At 36.3% G+C, this 12,136-nt stretch overlaps 1 protein-coding gene across 1 annotated transcript in view; it reads left to right on the forward strand.

Moving 5' to 3' along the window:
• The first annotated feature begins 630 nt into the window (after positions 1-630).
• The window catches only part of ARMC2 (armadillo repeat containing 2), a 63,836-nt gene continuing 52,330 nt past the window's right edge, over positions 631-12,136 (forward strand). Inside the window, exons 1-5 of the mRNA XM_009893869.1 lie at positions 631-848; positions 2,167-2,239; positions 4,484-4,652; positions 5,883-6,090; positions 9,837-9,887. Coding sequence (XP_009892171.1) covers positions 631-848; positions 2,167-2,239; positions 4,484-4,652; positions 5,883-6,090; positions 9,837-9,887 — 719 coding nt within the window. The remainder of the gene's footprint in view (positions 849-2,166; positions 2,240-4,483; positions 4,653-5,882; positions 6,091-9,836; positions 9,888-12,136) is intronic.

Consider the following 12,136-nt stretch of genomic DNA (forward strand, 5'->3'; position numbering starts at 1 on the left):
CTTGCATGTGCTTGGTGGTGAGTTGGGGAGGCATTTCTCTCAGAGGAAAAAAATGGATTGCCTGTTCTTCCTTGTCTCTGCTTATCAATTACTGATAACTATGCTTCAGTTACTCATAATAATGCCTCTTTGACTTATTAGGAAGCAGCCCTTGGTAAGATTGATAACTTATATTGAGTATGTCCTAAGTTCATTGGAAAGAAAGTGTCTCTTTACAGCGTATTATTGAATTCCTGTTTTGGTTATGATGCTTTATAAGTAATCAGGTGTTAAGAAACAGATTTTCTATAGCATTGGAGAGTACCACGTTTGGCCCAGAAAGCACTGTGGTACTGAGTGTAATGCATTTTAGCTCCCTCTAAAAAACGAAAGGTCGTCCGTGTGAGATGCTTTCTGCTCTTCGGTATTTTCCTACAGAACTGAGAAACAGTGGGGGAAATGCGGTATCAATGAGCCTTATTTTCCACTATTTCACCACGGTCTAGGATTTTGTTATAATATCCTTTTAAACTACATTATGGTGGCATAAACATTGATGAATTAATAGTGTGTAATTTAAAACTAGCATTATATTCTGTGCCTTCCATATATATTGTACAGTGTTCTTCCTGTGCACCACTTTGCAGCGGAATGCAACCTCCAAAGAATAAAAATACACAAAATGCAGAACCATTCTATAGGCTTTCAGTGCCAAAACAGAAGACCAGTTCTGAGATTATAAATGAAGCCAGAAACGTTCTACGAACAGTAAGAACTCGGAGACCATTTACACCTACAGAGGATCAAAGGAAACTTTTTGGATCTGGATCCTCACGAGCTCCTCAAAATAGACCCCCTTCAGTTTTTAGGTACTGTGGCTTTAAGATTTTTTTCAAATATCCTTTAGCAGCAAGCAATTTAATTCTGTAATTTTGTTTCTGATGGATTCCCCCCCCCCCCTGTTAATCTGTATTCCTAATCACATCGTTTGCCTTCTTCTAATGATCCTTACTGTTGGTGTTAATCTACATGTCCAGGAAGCTCCTGTGGATTAGAGCTACCAGGGGCAGTCATTACACTAGTTTGGTCTGTGGAGAATAGTATAGGAAAGTGGTCTGTAACTCACCTTTTTCTTAAGACAATGTATGCTTTTGGTTGAGATAGTCTTCAGCTTTCTCTAGAAACCGTGAAAGCTTGCTTGTTTCCACATAAACTGCGTGCTAGATCTTTTTTCAGAGCTTTCTCAGATCTTTTTAAATGTGTAATTGTAAGTCTTGAAGTTTGAAGTGCTCATTTGAAACAAAATGTGTACTATTTCAAAATTGTTTCTTTGTGGAGTTTTGTTATGTAGCATAATTTACAGAGCTCAATAGATCTTCCTCTTGTGACAAAAGAGAAGAAAAGTGTATATTGGGCTTTTTACATCCATTTACCAAGTCATTTTTTAGCTCTCCTTATATGCCAATTCTGTAATGACTGTCAGGAGGAGATATGAGCTGTATTTGTAATGTTAGGTGTCAGGCATGCCAGAAAGGATGCTGAAACATGTTTGAGTGGCCATATGAGTAAGTCAGTGTCCATGCTGTTTTGTTGGCAGCATGACTTCAGGCACTGTACGTATCCAGTATTCCTTACTGCATAGTGTTGTGCCCCTGCAGAAAGCAGGAGCCTGAGAGCAACTTGGCTGTTTGTTGGTGACCAGGTAATGAGGTCGTTCTGGCTGACATCCATGCTTGTTCTGTCTGTGCTTCTCCTGTGTACAGGAAGGAGCATGCTCATGCCTGCACAAACCTGGGTTTTCTGCACTGCAGTGTTCTGCAGCTTGCGTCAGGTAGCTTGGGCACTAACCACAGTTGGGTTTGTGCATGAATTGAGGCTTCTATTAGAGAATTGTTACAGAAGTGTATGAAATAAACTGTATTGTGCAGGTGTGCTGGCGATCTTGTAATTTGCCTTGATGCTGCTGGATTCCCACATATCAAAGTTAAATAGCACCCATGGAAGAAGAGTGATAGTGTGAAAAGTGCTCTGTCACTCTTCCTTTCTTCCGCCTTTTCCCCATATTCATTGTCAAAGGGAAGACGCATGCAATTAAAAAAAACAAAAAAAAACCAAAAAAAACCAAAAAAAACCCCACAAAAAACCATATCTGCTTTATTCATTTTATGTTTAATGTCTTTATTCTAGTCTTCATGCATCCAGTTTTGATTTGGCTGAATCAAGACCAGTATCTGGTGTTCGTCTTAGTCCGCTGGATCACGTGAGTACTCTGGAAATAATTCATGCAATAAACCATATATTTTCTTAACACTACTGATACTAACATAAAAATATGTGTAAGTTGGTTGGGGAGAAACGGAAGCCTGTTTTACCAGTAGTCTGAGACTTAGAAACTCAGTTTTGTCATTTTTTTCCCCCCCCGAAGAAACATGAAAATAATTTAAACTATTTAAATATTGCTGTATTGCATTATAATTCTAAGTGACAGTAACAGGAATCAGAAGATGGATACTTGAGTCAGCTTTCTTGTGTAAGATTACTAAAATAGAAAAAGGTGATGAGTATCAACATGAGCCAGGAGCATGCCCTTGCTGCTAAGGTGGTGGCTAATGGTATGCTGGGCTTTATTAGGAGGAGTGCTGCCAGCTGTTTGAGGGAAGTGATCCTTCCCCTCTACTTAGCACTGGTAAGGCCACACCTGGAGTGCTGTGTCCAGTTCTGGGCTCCCCAGTAAGAGAGAGTCATGGAACAACTGGAAAAAGTCCAATGAAGGGGCACAAAGGTGATGAGGGGACTGGGGCAAGGCTGAGAGAGCTGGGACCATTCAGGCTGGAGAAGAGAAGGCTCAGGGGGCATTTTATCCATGTATATATCCATACTTGAAGAGAAGGTGCAGAGAGATGGGGCCAGGCTCTTTTTAGTGACAGGAGCAGAGGCAGTGGGCACAAACTGAAACACATGAGGTTCTCTATGAACACGAGGAAACACTTTTTCTGCTGTGAGGGTGATGAAGCCCTGGCACAGGTTTCATAGAGATCTTCAGAAGCTTCCTGGACATGGTCCTAGGCAACTGGGTCTAGGTGGCCTTACTTGAGTAGGGGGGTTGGGCAAGATGACCACCAGAGGTCCCTTCCAACCTCAACTATTCTGTGGTTTTGTGATCAATAACTTGAAAGTAAATAGGTTGATTATGCTTTCTATTTGACTTGAACATCTGGCAAATGTAATGATTGTAGTTGATTTAAAAACCAGAGAGAGGTACTTGTAAGAACCCCCTTTTCCCCACTGAAAGTTTTGAATTGTTTTCCATTTATAAGTGTATTTGCTTTTTCAAGTTTTTTATATTTAATCTTTAAATATAGGATTAAGTCATAATCATTTGTTTAGTACCTGAGAGAACAGAGCATGCTAAACCAGTTAAGTATGCTTGCTGTGTGTATTGTTTCTTCAAGACGCTAACCTAAATGTAGCATTCTTTAGGAAATAGGGGGGAAAAAATTCCAAGAAACGTTATACTCCAGTAATTTCGATAAGGTAATGTAGTCATATGAATCAAATTTAAAAAATTTGACCATACTTAATTTAGATTAAATATATCTACAGTTGGATTTACATACTGGTGTTAAATTTTTATTTATCTTATGAGAGTAGAGAAAACTACTGTTAGACCAATGCAAAAACTGCCTTTTCTGCTTTACCAACGGTGGTAGGTTAGTACACTGCAAATGTAGAGCTTGTATTAATCATGGTGGTTGTAGGGAGTAGGCCTCACCTCTTGGCTATCTTCAACTAATACCGGGAGAGCACTGAAGGATCGGACCAGAGACTTTCTAATAGATTCTTTATTCTCAGGAAATTTGTAGAGAACCTTGATCTTAGAGGGCAGTGCGTTTCTGTAGGGCACAAGTGTTTTGTACTTGAGGTTCAGGGGATTGGTCACATCATCTAAGATGCAAGATATTAATGTAAATAAAACAAGAACTTGCATGTTTCTGGATCTATGTGATTTGTCTCAAGTGTGATAGGAAATGGTACATATGATATGGACACATTTGAAGTGTTTTGGAAATACTACATTAGTGCTTAAAAACAAATCCTAAAGAATAGATATGCCTGTAGAATTGTTAGTGCAAGTCTTTCGCACAACATTTTCTTGACAAACAAGCATACTGCAGGTGACATTAAATGAGTATTTATGAGGGAAATAAATAATTCTGAGTTTCAGTTGCTCTACTTAGTCTAGTTTTTGTTTGTTTTCTGCACCCCTGGATGTTTGCTTTCTGTGGTGATAATGGTATAGATCTCTGGCTTGTTCAGTGGAATGGTATTATTAGATTCTGGATATGAAGATGGAAATTTCTTAATGAGCAAACCTATGTAATCTATTCTGAACTTAACCCTTTGTGTAAATCATTTAGTTTTCTATTTTTTAATTTATTTTTGCTTATATGGAAATGAAATCATCTGTGCTTTTATTAAAATGTCGTCTTTATCTTTGTCACAGAAACCAGTACTAGTCACTTTTGCAAAAGATGAAGATTCTTTCATTTCCCTTCCAAAACCTCCTGCTGATGCTGCAGAGGTTAGAAAAGTCAGCAGTGCTCGGGCACGCTTATTTAGAAGAACTTCTCAGGGAAATTTCCTTTCTGCTAAAATGGTTCCTCCTGATCAGAGTAAGAACGTTTTGATACATATCCTAGAAAAATAACTGCACGATGGGTTTTGATATCATTAATTACATTAATTATTGTATTATATGAAAGGACCTGCATGTCCTTGCAGAGTAAATTTTTAAAATATTTAAATGGCTTTCAGGCAGTTTTGAAAATGTCATTTCCAAAAATGATACTGGCTTTCACTTCTGAAAGTGAGTTGAAAGCTACTCAGTTGCCTTTTTTTTCCTGTAGTTTTCTAAGTAAAGGAGTTTTTACTGGAAGTTTTCTTCAGTGGGTAAAGTTAACATTAAATGATGAAAAGTTTAAAGAGATAATGAGATGGCATCATCTAAGGAGATTCCCTGATGGTTTATTGAGCATAAAAAGAGGAGCAAAAAGGAATAATATGTCTTGACAGGCCTCCAACTACATCGTATTTGTTGTTAAGAGTTTCATTAGTGAAGACTTTATAAAGGTCACTAAATGTGGGATTTAGAAGTAATTTTCTTGCAGATTGGAAATGGCTTGACATCTCAGTTTCGTGCACATTGGCTCATAATAAAACGTGCTGGAACTCTGTCTGTAATGACTCGGTTGTAATAATGACAATTCTTACATTACCTGGGATTGTTACTTCACATGATAAACTGAATATCTCACTTTTTACCTTATTGCAAAATAAGTCTTATACAAAAAGTACTAAACTTTACTTCAGTATTATGTACATATTTATATCATGTACACCTACATATAATTTAATCCCTTAGCCTTAATAAGTTGGTGTTACTAATTGGAGAAGTTGAGACCCTAATGTAGTTATAGCCTGAGTTTACCTCTTCTCCCCTTTGGGGATCATGCAGATGTTTACATAAGGTTTTTGTGCAGATTCTTAGCACGTGTACGTACCAAGGTACAAGATTAACAGCTACCTTTTGCTTGAGTTCCTTCATAATATTCAGATGCTGAACTGTAATCACTTCTTTCACAAGGTACAATCCACCTATCTCTAAAAGGGAAACAAAAAAAAAATTAAAATGTTAAAACACAAAACTGAAAGACTTTAAGAATTATGTTCATGAGAAGACTTTGACTAGTTTGCTCTAAATAGTCTTAAGCTTTCTTACCTTTTAAATTGATAGAAGAAAATTTTTATAATGTAACATGGAAAACTAATTCATTTTGAGCTCTGTTGTGTGTACTTATTGTGTTCAACACTTCTACAAAATGTGTTATCTTTGGCTATTTCAGATGAAGAGGAGCTAGATCCTGAAGAACCAGCCGTGATGAATAATCTTTGCAGAAATAATAATAACTGCCTAGCAGAGCAAAGGTCTAACACACCATTTAATGATGAAAGTAGACAATTAATTTGTAATGAGCATATCAGCAGATCGGAGAGGGATGACTCCCTAAAAGGAACAGCAGGAAAATTTTTATTTCAACTGAGAGGAGAAAGGTCAGTATTACTCGAGTATGGTAATATGCACCTTCTACATATCTTCCTAGAGATTCAATTGTGCAAGTATCAAAAATGTTTAAAATTGATGGAATTTGAAGGTAGCGCTACTTATGCATTGAAACAAAGCTGTGTTCAGATTATTAGGAAAAACAATCTTTACACTTCTGTCCTTAGGAAGTTTCTACACTCAAAAGACTAATTTGTCCAAAAATTATTGGTAGGAAGTTGCTTGATGTGAAGTAACTTTAATTTTGTTTGATCAGTAATGTTTCAAAACTAAGTCTTCTAATAATTGCATATAGAATACTAAAGTTTGAATTCAATGTGCTTGCTTTTACAGTTCAAGTCTATTGGTTTAAGGTGCTATACATTCTTCCCTTAGCTCCACAGCTCAGTAGAGACATATTTTCAGTTCTGGTGTTGGGGAAATATGTGATCATACACAGAAAACGGGCTTAAACTCTTTGGCAAGAGAGGCAGAATTTTTTTGTGTCTTTGAATTTTTTTTAGTTCATTTTTTTCGATGATCAAACGAGTGTAAGAGATAAATGAGACTTATGTGCATGCAGTCTGTTTTTACTGAACCTAGATTACTACATCCATTCTGCAATTCATAATTAAGTCTTTTCTTTTCCCTCTTAATTCAGATCTGAATTCTTGCACTGGGAGGAATAGTCCGTGGCACTTTGATGAGTACGTGTGTCAGTTGCTGCATTAGTAGTTGGACGAACAACTGTTTTGCGCTAATAACGTTGACAGATCTGACAATGTCTACAACAAAGAAAGAATAACAGTTTATTTTCAAACCCATCCTATTAACACTTGGTCACTATTAAATATAAATTTTTGCCAGTAAATATCTTCTTTCTAGCATGTTTTTATGCTTAGAAAAAAAAATATTCCCAGGATATTCTTAAGCATTTTTTATATTAAGCAGTATATTCTTAATTTTATTAAATGAAACACCTTTCATTTACTAACTTGATGACAGTACTGAATAGTTTAGAGAATGTTGTCCATTGAGGTTGTTACAGCAAATGATACATAGCAGAGCTATCATAGCACTCTATGTATATAGCACTAGTATATTAAACTGGAAGCAGGATTTTTATTTTTTTTTTTAAAGGAAAAGATTCTGAAATACTGGAGACTTGTGGGAGCAAAGAGAAAGTTTTATGAGTATGGAGGGACAGAAAATTAGAAAATAAGCTCAGCGATGAAAAATGTGGGTGAAGGAAAGTAAGGCACCCAGGAGAATGCTTCCGTGCAAAATCATTTTCTCCCATTAGAATCAACGACCCGAAAGACTTTTTAGGTAGAGACTATATGGATTCTCATACTTCATAAGTTGCTGTAATTTGACATTTATTAAAGGTGTGGTGTGGAGTACTTTAGTGTTGTAGTTGAAATGTGTCGTTAGTTAATGGTATCCAAGTGTGTCTAACAAGAAAGAGTCAGTTGATACTTTTCCTCATTGGAAAGAACGACCTTCCTTCTGAGTCATAATTTTAATACTTGCAGGTATGATTGAACAGTTAAGTCATTATACATCCTTGCTATCTGTTCAAAACTACATGCTTTTCCTTCATAAGCTTGAGAGCTCCTTAAGTTTGTGATTTTTGTTTTTTTGTTACTGGTGCTTTTTGCAATCATCCATTTGTATGGCGTTGTGTACCATAGTCATTGAGTTTTCTGGTAGCCTGAACCATAGAATGTCATGATTTACCTTGATTACCTTGATAATTTTTGAAAATGACTGGCTTCTCTATTGAAATATTCTTAGGAACAGGTAAAAAAAGCCTATTACTGAAAAGATTGCTCGTTACAGCTTGAAGTCTCTCAGGACATTTTTGGTTCGGTTTCACTGTGTAGAAGGAGTTTTAGAAAATATAAAGAGTTGAAAGGGGAAAATGATATATTTTCAGTTTCTATATTCTTGAAATATCATTATGCATGTTTGAAGAATAGGTTGTCAAGGTTCATTTTGCATAAGCTCGGCTGGCTTACTTTCTTTATGACCTGTTACTTACTTTTCTGACTCTTAATGTGATAGCTAAGATACTAATGATTCTAACCATAAAAGATGGAATGTTAATGCATGTAGCTTGTCATATCCATGTTTGAACTAGGGAGAATAATACTAGAGGTTGTTCAGTCTCACCTATCACTTAAATTAGATCTCAAATTACTGGCCTTAAAATAATACAAAAAAATGTTTTCCAATCTTGTTCTGACTAGTTTTCTCCAAAATAGAAGAGTATGATAATATTCCTCCCTCTTTCTGTGTTGAATGTGAGATCTGTGTTTTTGAATGGTGCATCTTTATCTTCTCCTGTGCATTGTGCGTGCTTTCTGTGTACTTGAGACAGAGGTGATTTTTGCCAGTGCTGCCTAAGAGATGCTGCCTGTGCTGCTTTGTACTCTTGCACCAAGCATCACTAAGAACATTTAGGTTCTCATATGGCTTAGAGTACCAGACATACCTGCAATATGCACAAAAATAATAAAAAATGCTTTTGCTTTAGTAAAGGACAAAGATCCCTTATCTATATCAGCCCAAGCAGTTCATGCCATTGTATGATGGAATGGCTCTAGATAATATCAACTGCTTGCACACATTCTAGCTCATTGATAAGGCTTATGCCAATAAACACATTGGTTCAGTATTTGCATATGATAACTGCACAAGTCAGGCAGACCTTGATCTACATATTTTGCTGAGTTCAGATGAAGAATGACATCTCTGACAAGGCAGTTGAAAGGTATCACAAACCTATCCTTCAATATAGTTCGTTGAGTTTGGTCTTGATAGTAGTTGTATATAAAACGTTCCAGTACCTTAGAGGGGTCATTGCAGTAACAAAGTTTTGGTATTCTTTCTCAATAGAACATGTTTACAGGTACTGGATGATTGCTATGATTAGATTGCATCTGCTTCTGTGTCATAAATACTTGAGGCATCTTATATGAAGTTAAAAGGTATTTTCTATTTAAAGTATGTTATAGTCAGGAATAATAGGATGAAGGCTTAAAGGAATGTGAAAACTTTTTATTACCTCCATATGAAGCAGTTGTGTCAACCTCAATTCTGTATCCCAGTGATTTAATACCCTTGCAGGAATTAAGCAAGAGGATTACAGAAATAGTGGACTTCATACAGGAGAAGGTGCATGAGTCTCCTTACTCCCCTTTCCCCACTGTTCCTATATAGTACCGAAATAACTTTTCCAATAAAGCTGTTTTTCTGTTAACCATGAAACTGCAGAGCACACCAAAATAGCATGGCAGATTCCTACCATTAATGCTATTACATGTATTTCAAAGAGAACAGAAGGGAAGTATTTTAGTCCAGCAAGAGGCATGCTCACTTTCCATCTCAGATTCTTTTGTTGTCCCAAGGACTGATGAAAAGAATGAACAGCGTTAATGAAATCACTATTGCTTTAGAAAGGTACTGGGGGAAAAAAAAGAAAAGGACCTTTTGAGGGGAAGAGTTATTTCTCATTTTGTTTGCAATTCTGTTTTTCAAATAACCATGTAGTTATAATAGAATAGGTATATTAATTGAAGCAGATTGAATTTATTGACATGTTGCCTCAGGAAAACAAGGAGCAATTTCTGACAATCATAAGGAAGCTGGGTTTTGTTTACATCTTCATCCAACCATTGTGCCTTGCCATCTATTGTGATTGCTATAGAAATGAAACTTCTAAAATGTTTTCTGCATTCATATATTTCAGCAGAAGTGTCAGCAGTGATGGCAGATTTGCTGATGAAGAGCAACAGTTTCCCTGGTGAGAAAAGATGACTTTTTTTATTTTATTTTTCTCCTCCTCCAATTTATCAATATTCTGAAAGCTTAGATGTCATTCCAGGACTCCTTAGAAACATAGGTGCCTTCAGTGAGGAAAAGCTTGGTGGCAAACAGTTGATTCCCAAGTGGCCTGCTCTACACTTTTTTTAATAAGTGATTTCTATAAATAGCTACAAAAGGATTAGAAGGTGCTGTAAAGAAGATATACTATTCCCCATTTTTCTGTCACCATTGCTGTCCTTATTAAATGCCTGTTTGACAGAATCCTTGAGAGGTATTATTCAACTGCTTCCATAAGATGAGTTTCTCTTTCTTGTGCTTTTTAGAGTTTTGGAATGCTTCAATAGAAAATCATAAAAGCAGGGGACAAGTAAATACTGGAATCACTTCTGTCTGATTGCTTAAACTAGCTTCACATCTGTGCCCAAAATATTCATTCGTTTTTTCCTCAAAGAAAAGGATTCCTGCAGAGGAGATACGTTTCTTTCTTGAAGGGAACACCCATTCTGTTTTGCTCTGGATGAATTTTTGAAATGAATGATGACGTGGTGTGAATATTAGTTTGCTGTATGGTCTAGCTGATATTGCTGCAGATTCTCCGGACTTCTTCAAGGATTTGCCTTTTCTTATTATGTATATTCACAACTTCTGGAGTTCTCATAAAGCCATGTAAGCAGGAAGTTAATCTACTCCTAACTAATGTTTCTCTATTTCTACCTCAGTTCTGCTATTGAGACCATTAATTTAACAAATAAACAATCAAGTGGTGGGAAAGCCTTCAAAGGTAGAGCTTTCTACAGTGTTTTCCAAAGAAAGTATGACACCTGCCCTTCCAAAGACGGTGCCTGGTTTTGTATAGGGTTAGGGGATACTGAGAAAAAATTGGGAGTGAAGAATTCTTTTTTCAGAACTTTTTATAGACTTCTGAAGAGAAGAGAGTCGGGCAGCTGTTGTCTCTGGTGTCTTCACTTGTGAAAGCGAGAGTGGAGTTTAGGCTCCAAAGGCAGTCTTTCAACTCCAGTCGTTAGTTTAGGATAAGGTCTCCAAATCTGGAAGATCTAGGTCTTTAGAGTCGTTATTGGCAACTGAATGGTAATTCTAGAATGGGAAAGTGTGCCATGAAATGGTAAAGAAGGAATGCCAATTCAGTCTAGGTAGGACTATAGTAACAATGGGTTTAGATTGAATTTCTGTTCAAAATGAGAATGCTTATGCAAGATTCAAGGTAGGAAGGTGAAGATGCTGTCGTTTCCAGACTCAAATATATTGAGACTTGTATTTTTAGGTGTTTTTTTTATGGTTAGAATTAGGCTGTCAGTTGTCTGCTTGGCTAAAGATACCCTGCCACAAATAGATATTGTTAATATTTTCTGTATTAGGCAGAAGATGCAAAGACTATGAAGAATAAGAGTAAGGATGTAGGTTTGTCGTCAACCTCTATTTTTCTTTTAAACCATACTATTTAACATGTGCATGAAGTTCTTCATCAACAGCCTGTAGAAATAGAATACTATATTCATTTTATTGCTGGACCTGTCATGAGTAATGGACTATGCCCATGATTGTGTTTATAAAGGAATTGTTATTTGCTCATCTTTAGGATAACTCAGAGTGTAGTTGGCCTATTTGTCAATATATTTTTGCAAATTATGTCGCCTTTCTACTATTCATCCTTTCTCATATCAGTGGTATCAGTTATAGTTATAGTCTCAGTTATAGTTTTTTCTCCCTTTGTTTTTGTCTTTTCTGGTGGTGTTACTTATGATATAATCCTCTACAATTCCTGAAATAATTTCAGGACATCTATATTAGCAGTTTTTCAGTTATTTGTGTGCTTTTGAAAAGCTTTGTAGCTGAGAAACAAGACTGACTAGAGGTTTGTATAATGGGTTTAATACTTTAATTTATGTTTCTGTTAGATGTCCCCAAGTAATTTACTTTGCGTTATGTTTTCTAAAAGGAAAATAGTCTTTAAAAATTGAGCTGTTATACTAATTATTTTTTTCTTTGAGGCACACCTATTACTTATTTCCACACTGTGTTTGTATATATCTTGTTTGCCCCCGAGATGACATCATAGAAAGGAAAGTTCAATGGTAGTTGAGCACAATAGGGGAACATTCTCTTAAGAGGCTCAGTGAAGGTCAATTCATTGTCTAAAAAGATAGAATGCCTTTCAAGCTAAGTTATGGATCAGGAAGAAATAACTTGGTTTAAAACACCACACCC

The sequence above is a fragment of the Charadrius vociferus genome, unplaced genomic scaffold, assembly GCF_000708025.1.
Source record: "Charadrius vociferus isolate BGI_N301 unplaced genomic scaffold, ASM70802v2 scaffold129, whole genome shotgun sequence".
In the NCBI taxonomy this organism is placed as follows: Eukaryota; Metazoa; Chordata; class Aves; order Charadriiformes; family Charadriidae; genus Charadrius; species Charadrius vociferus.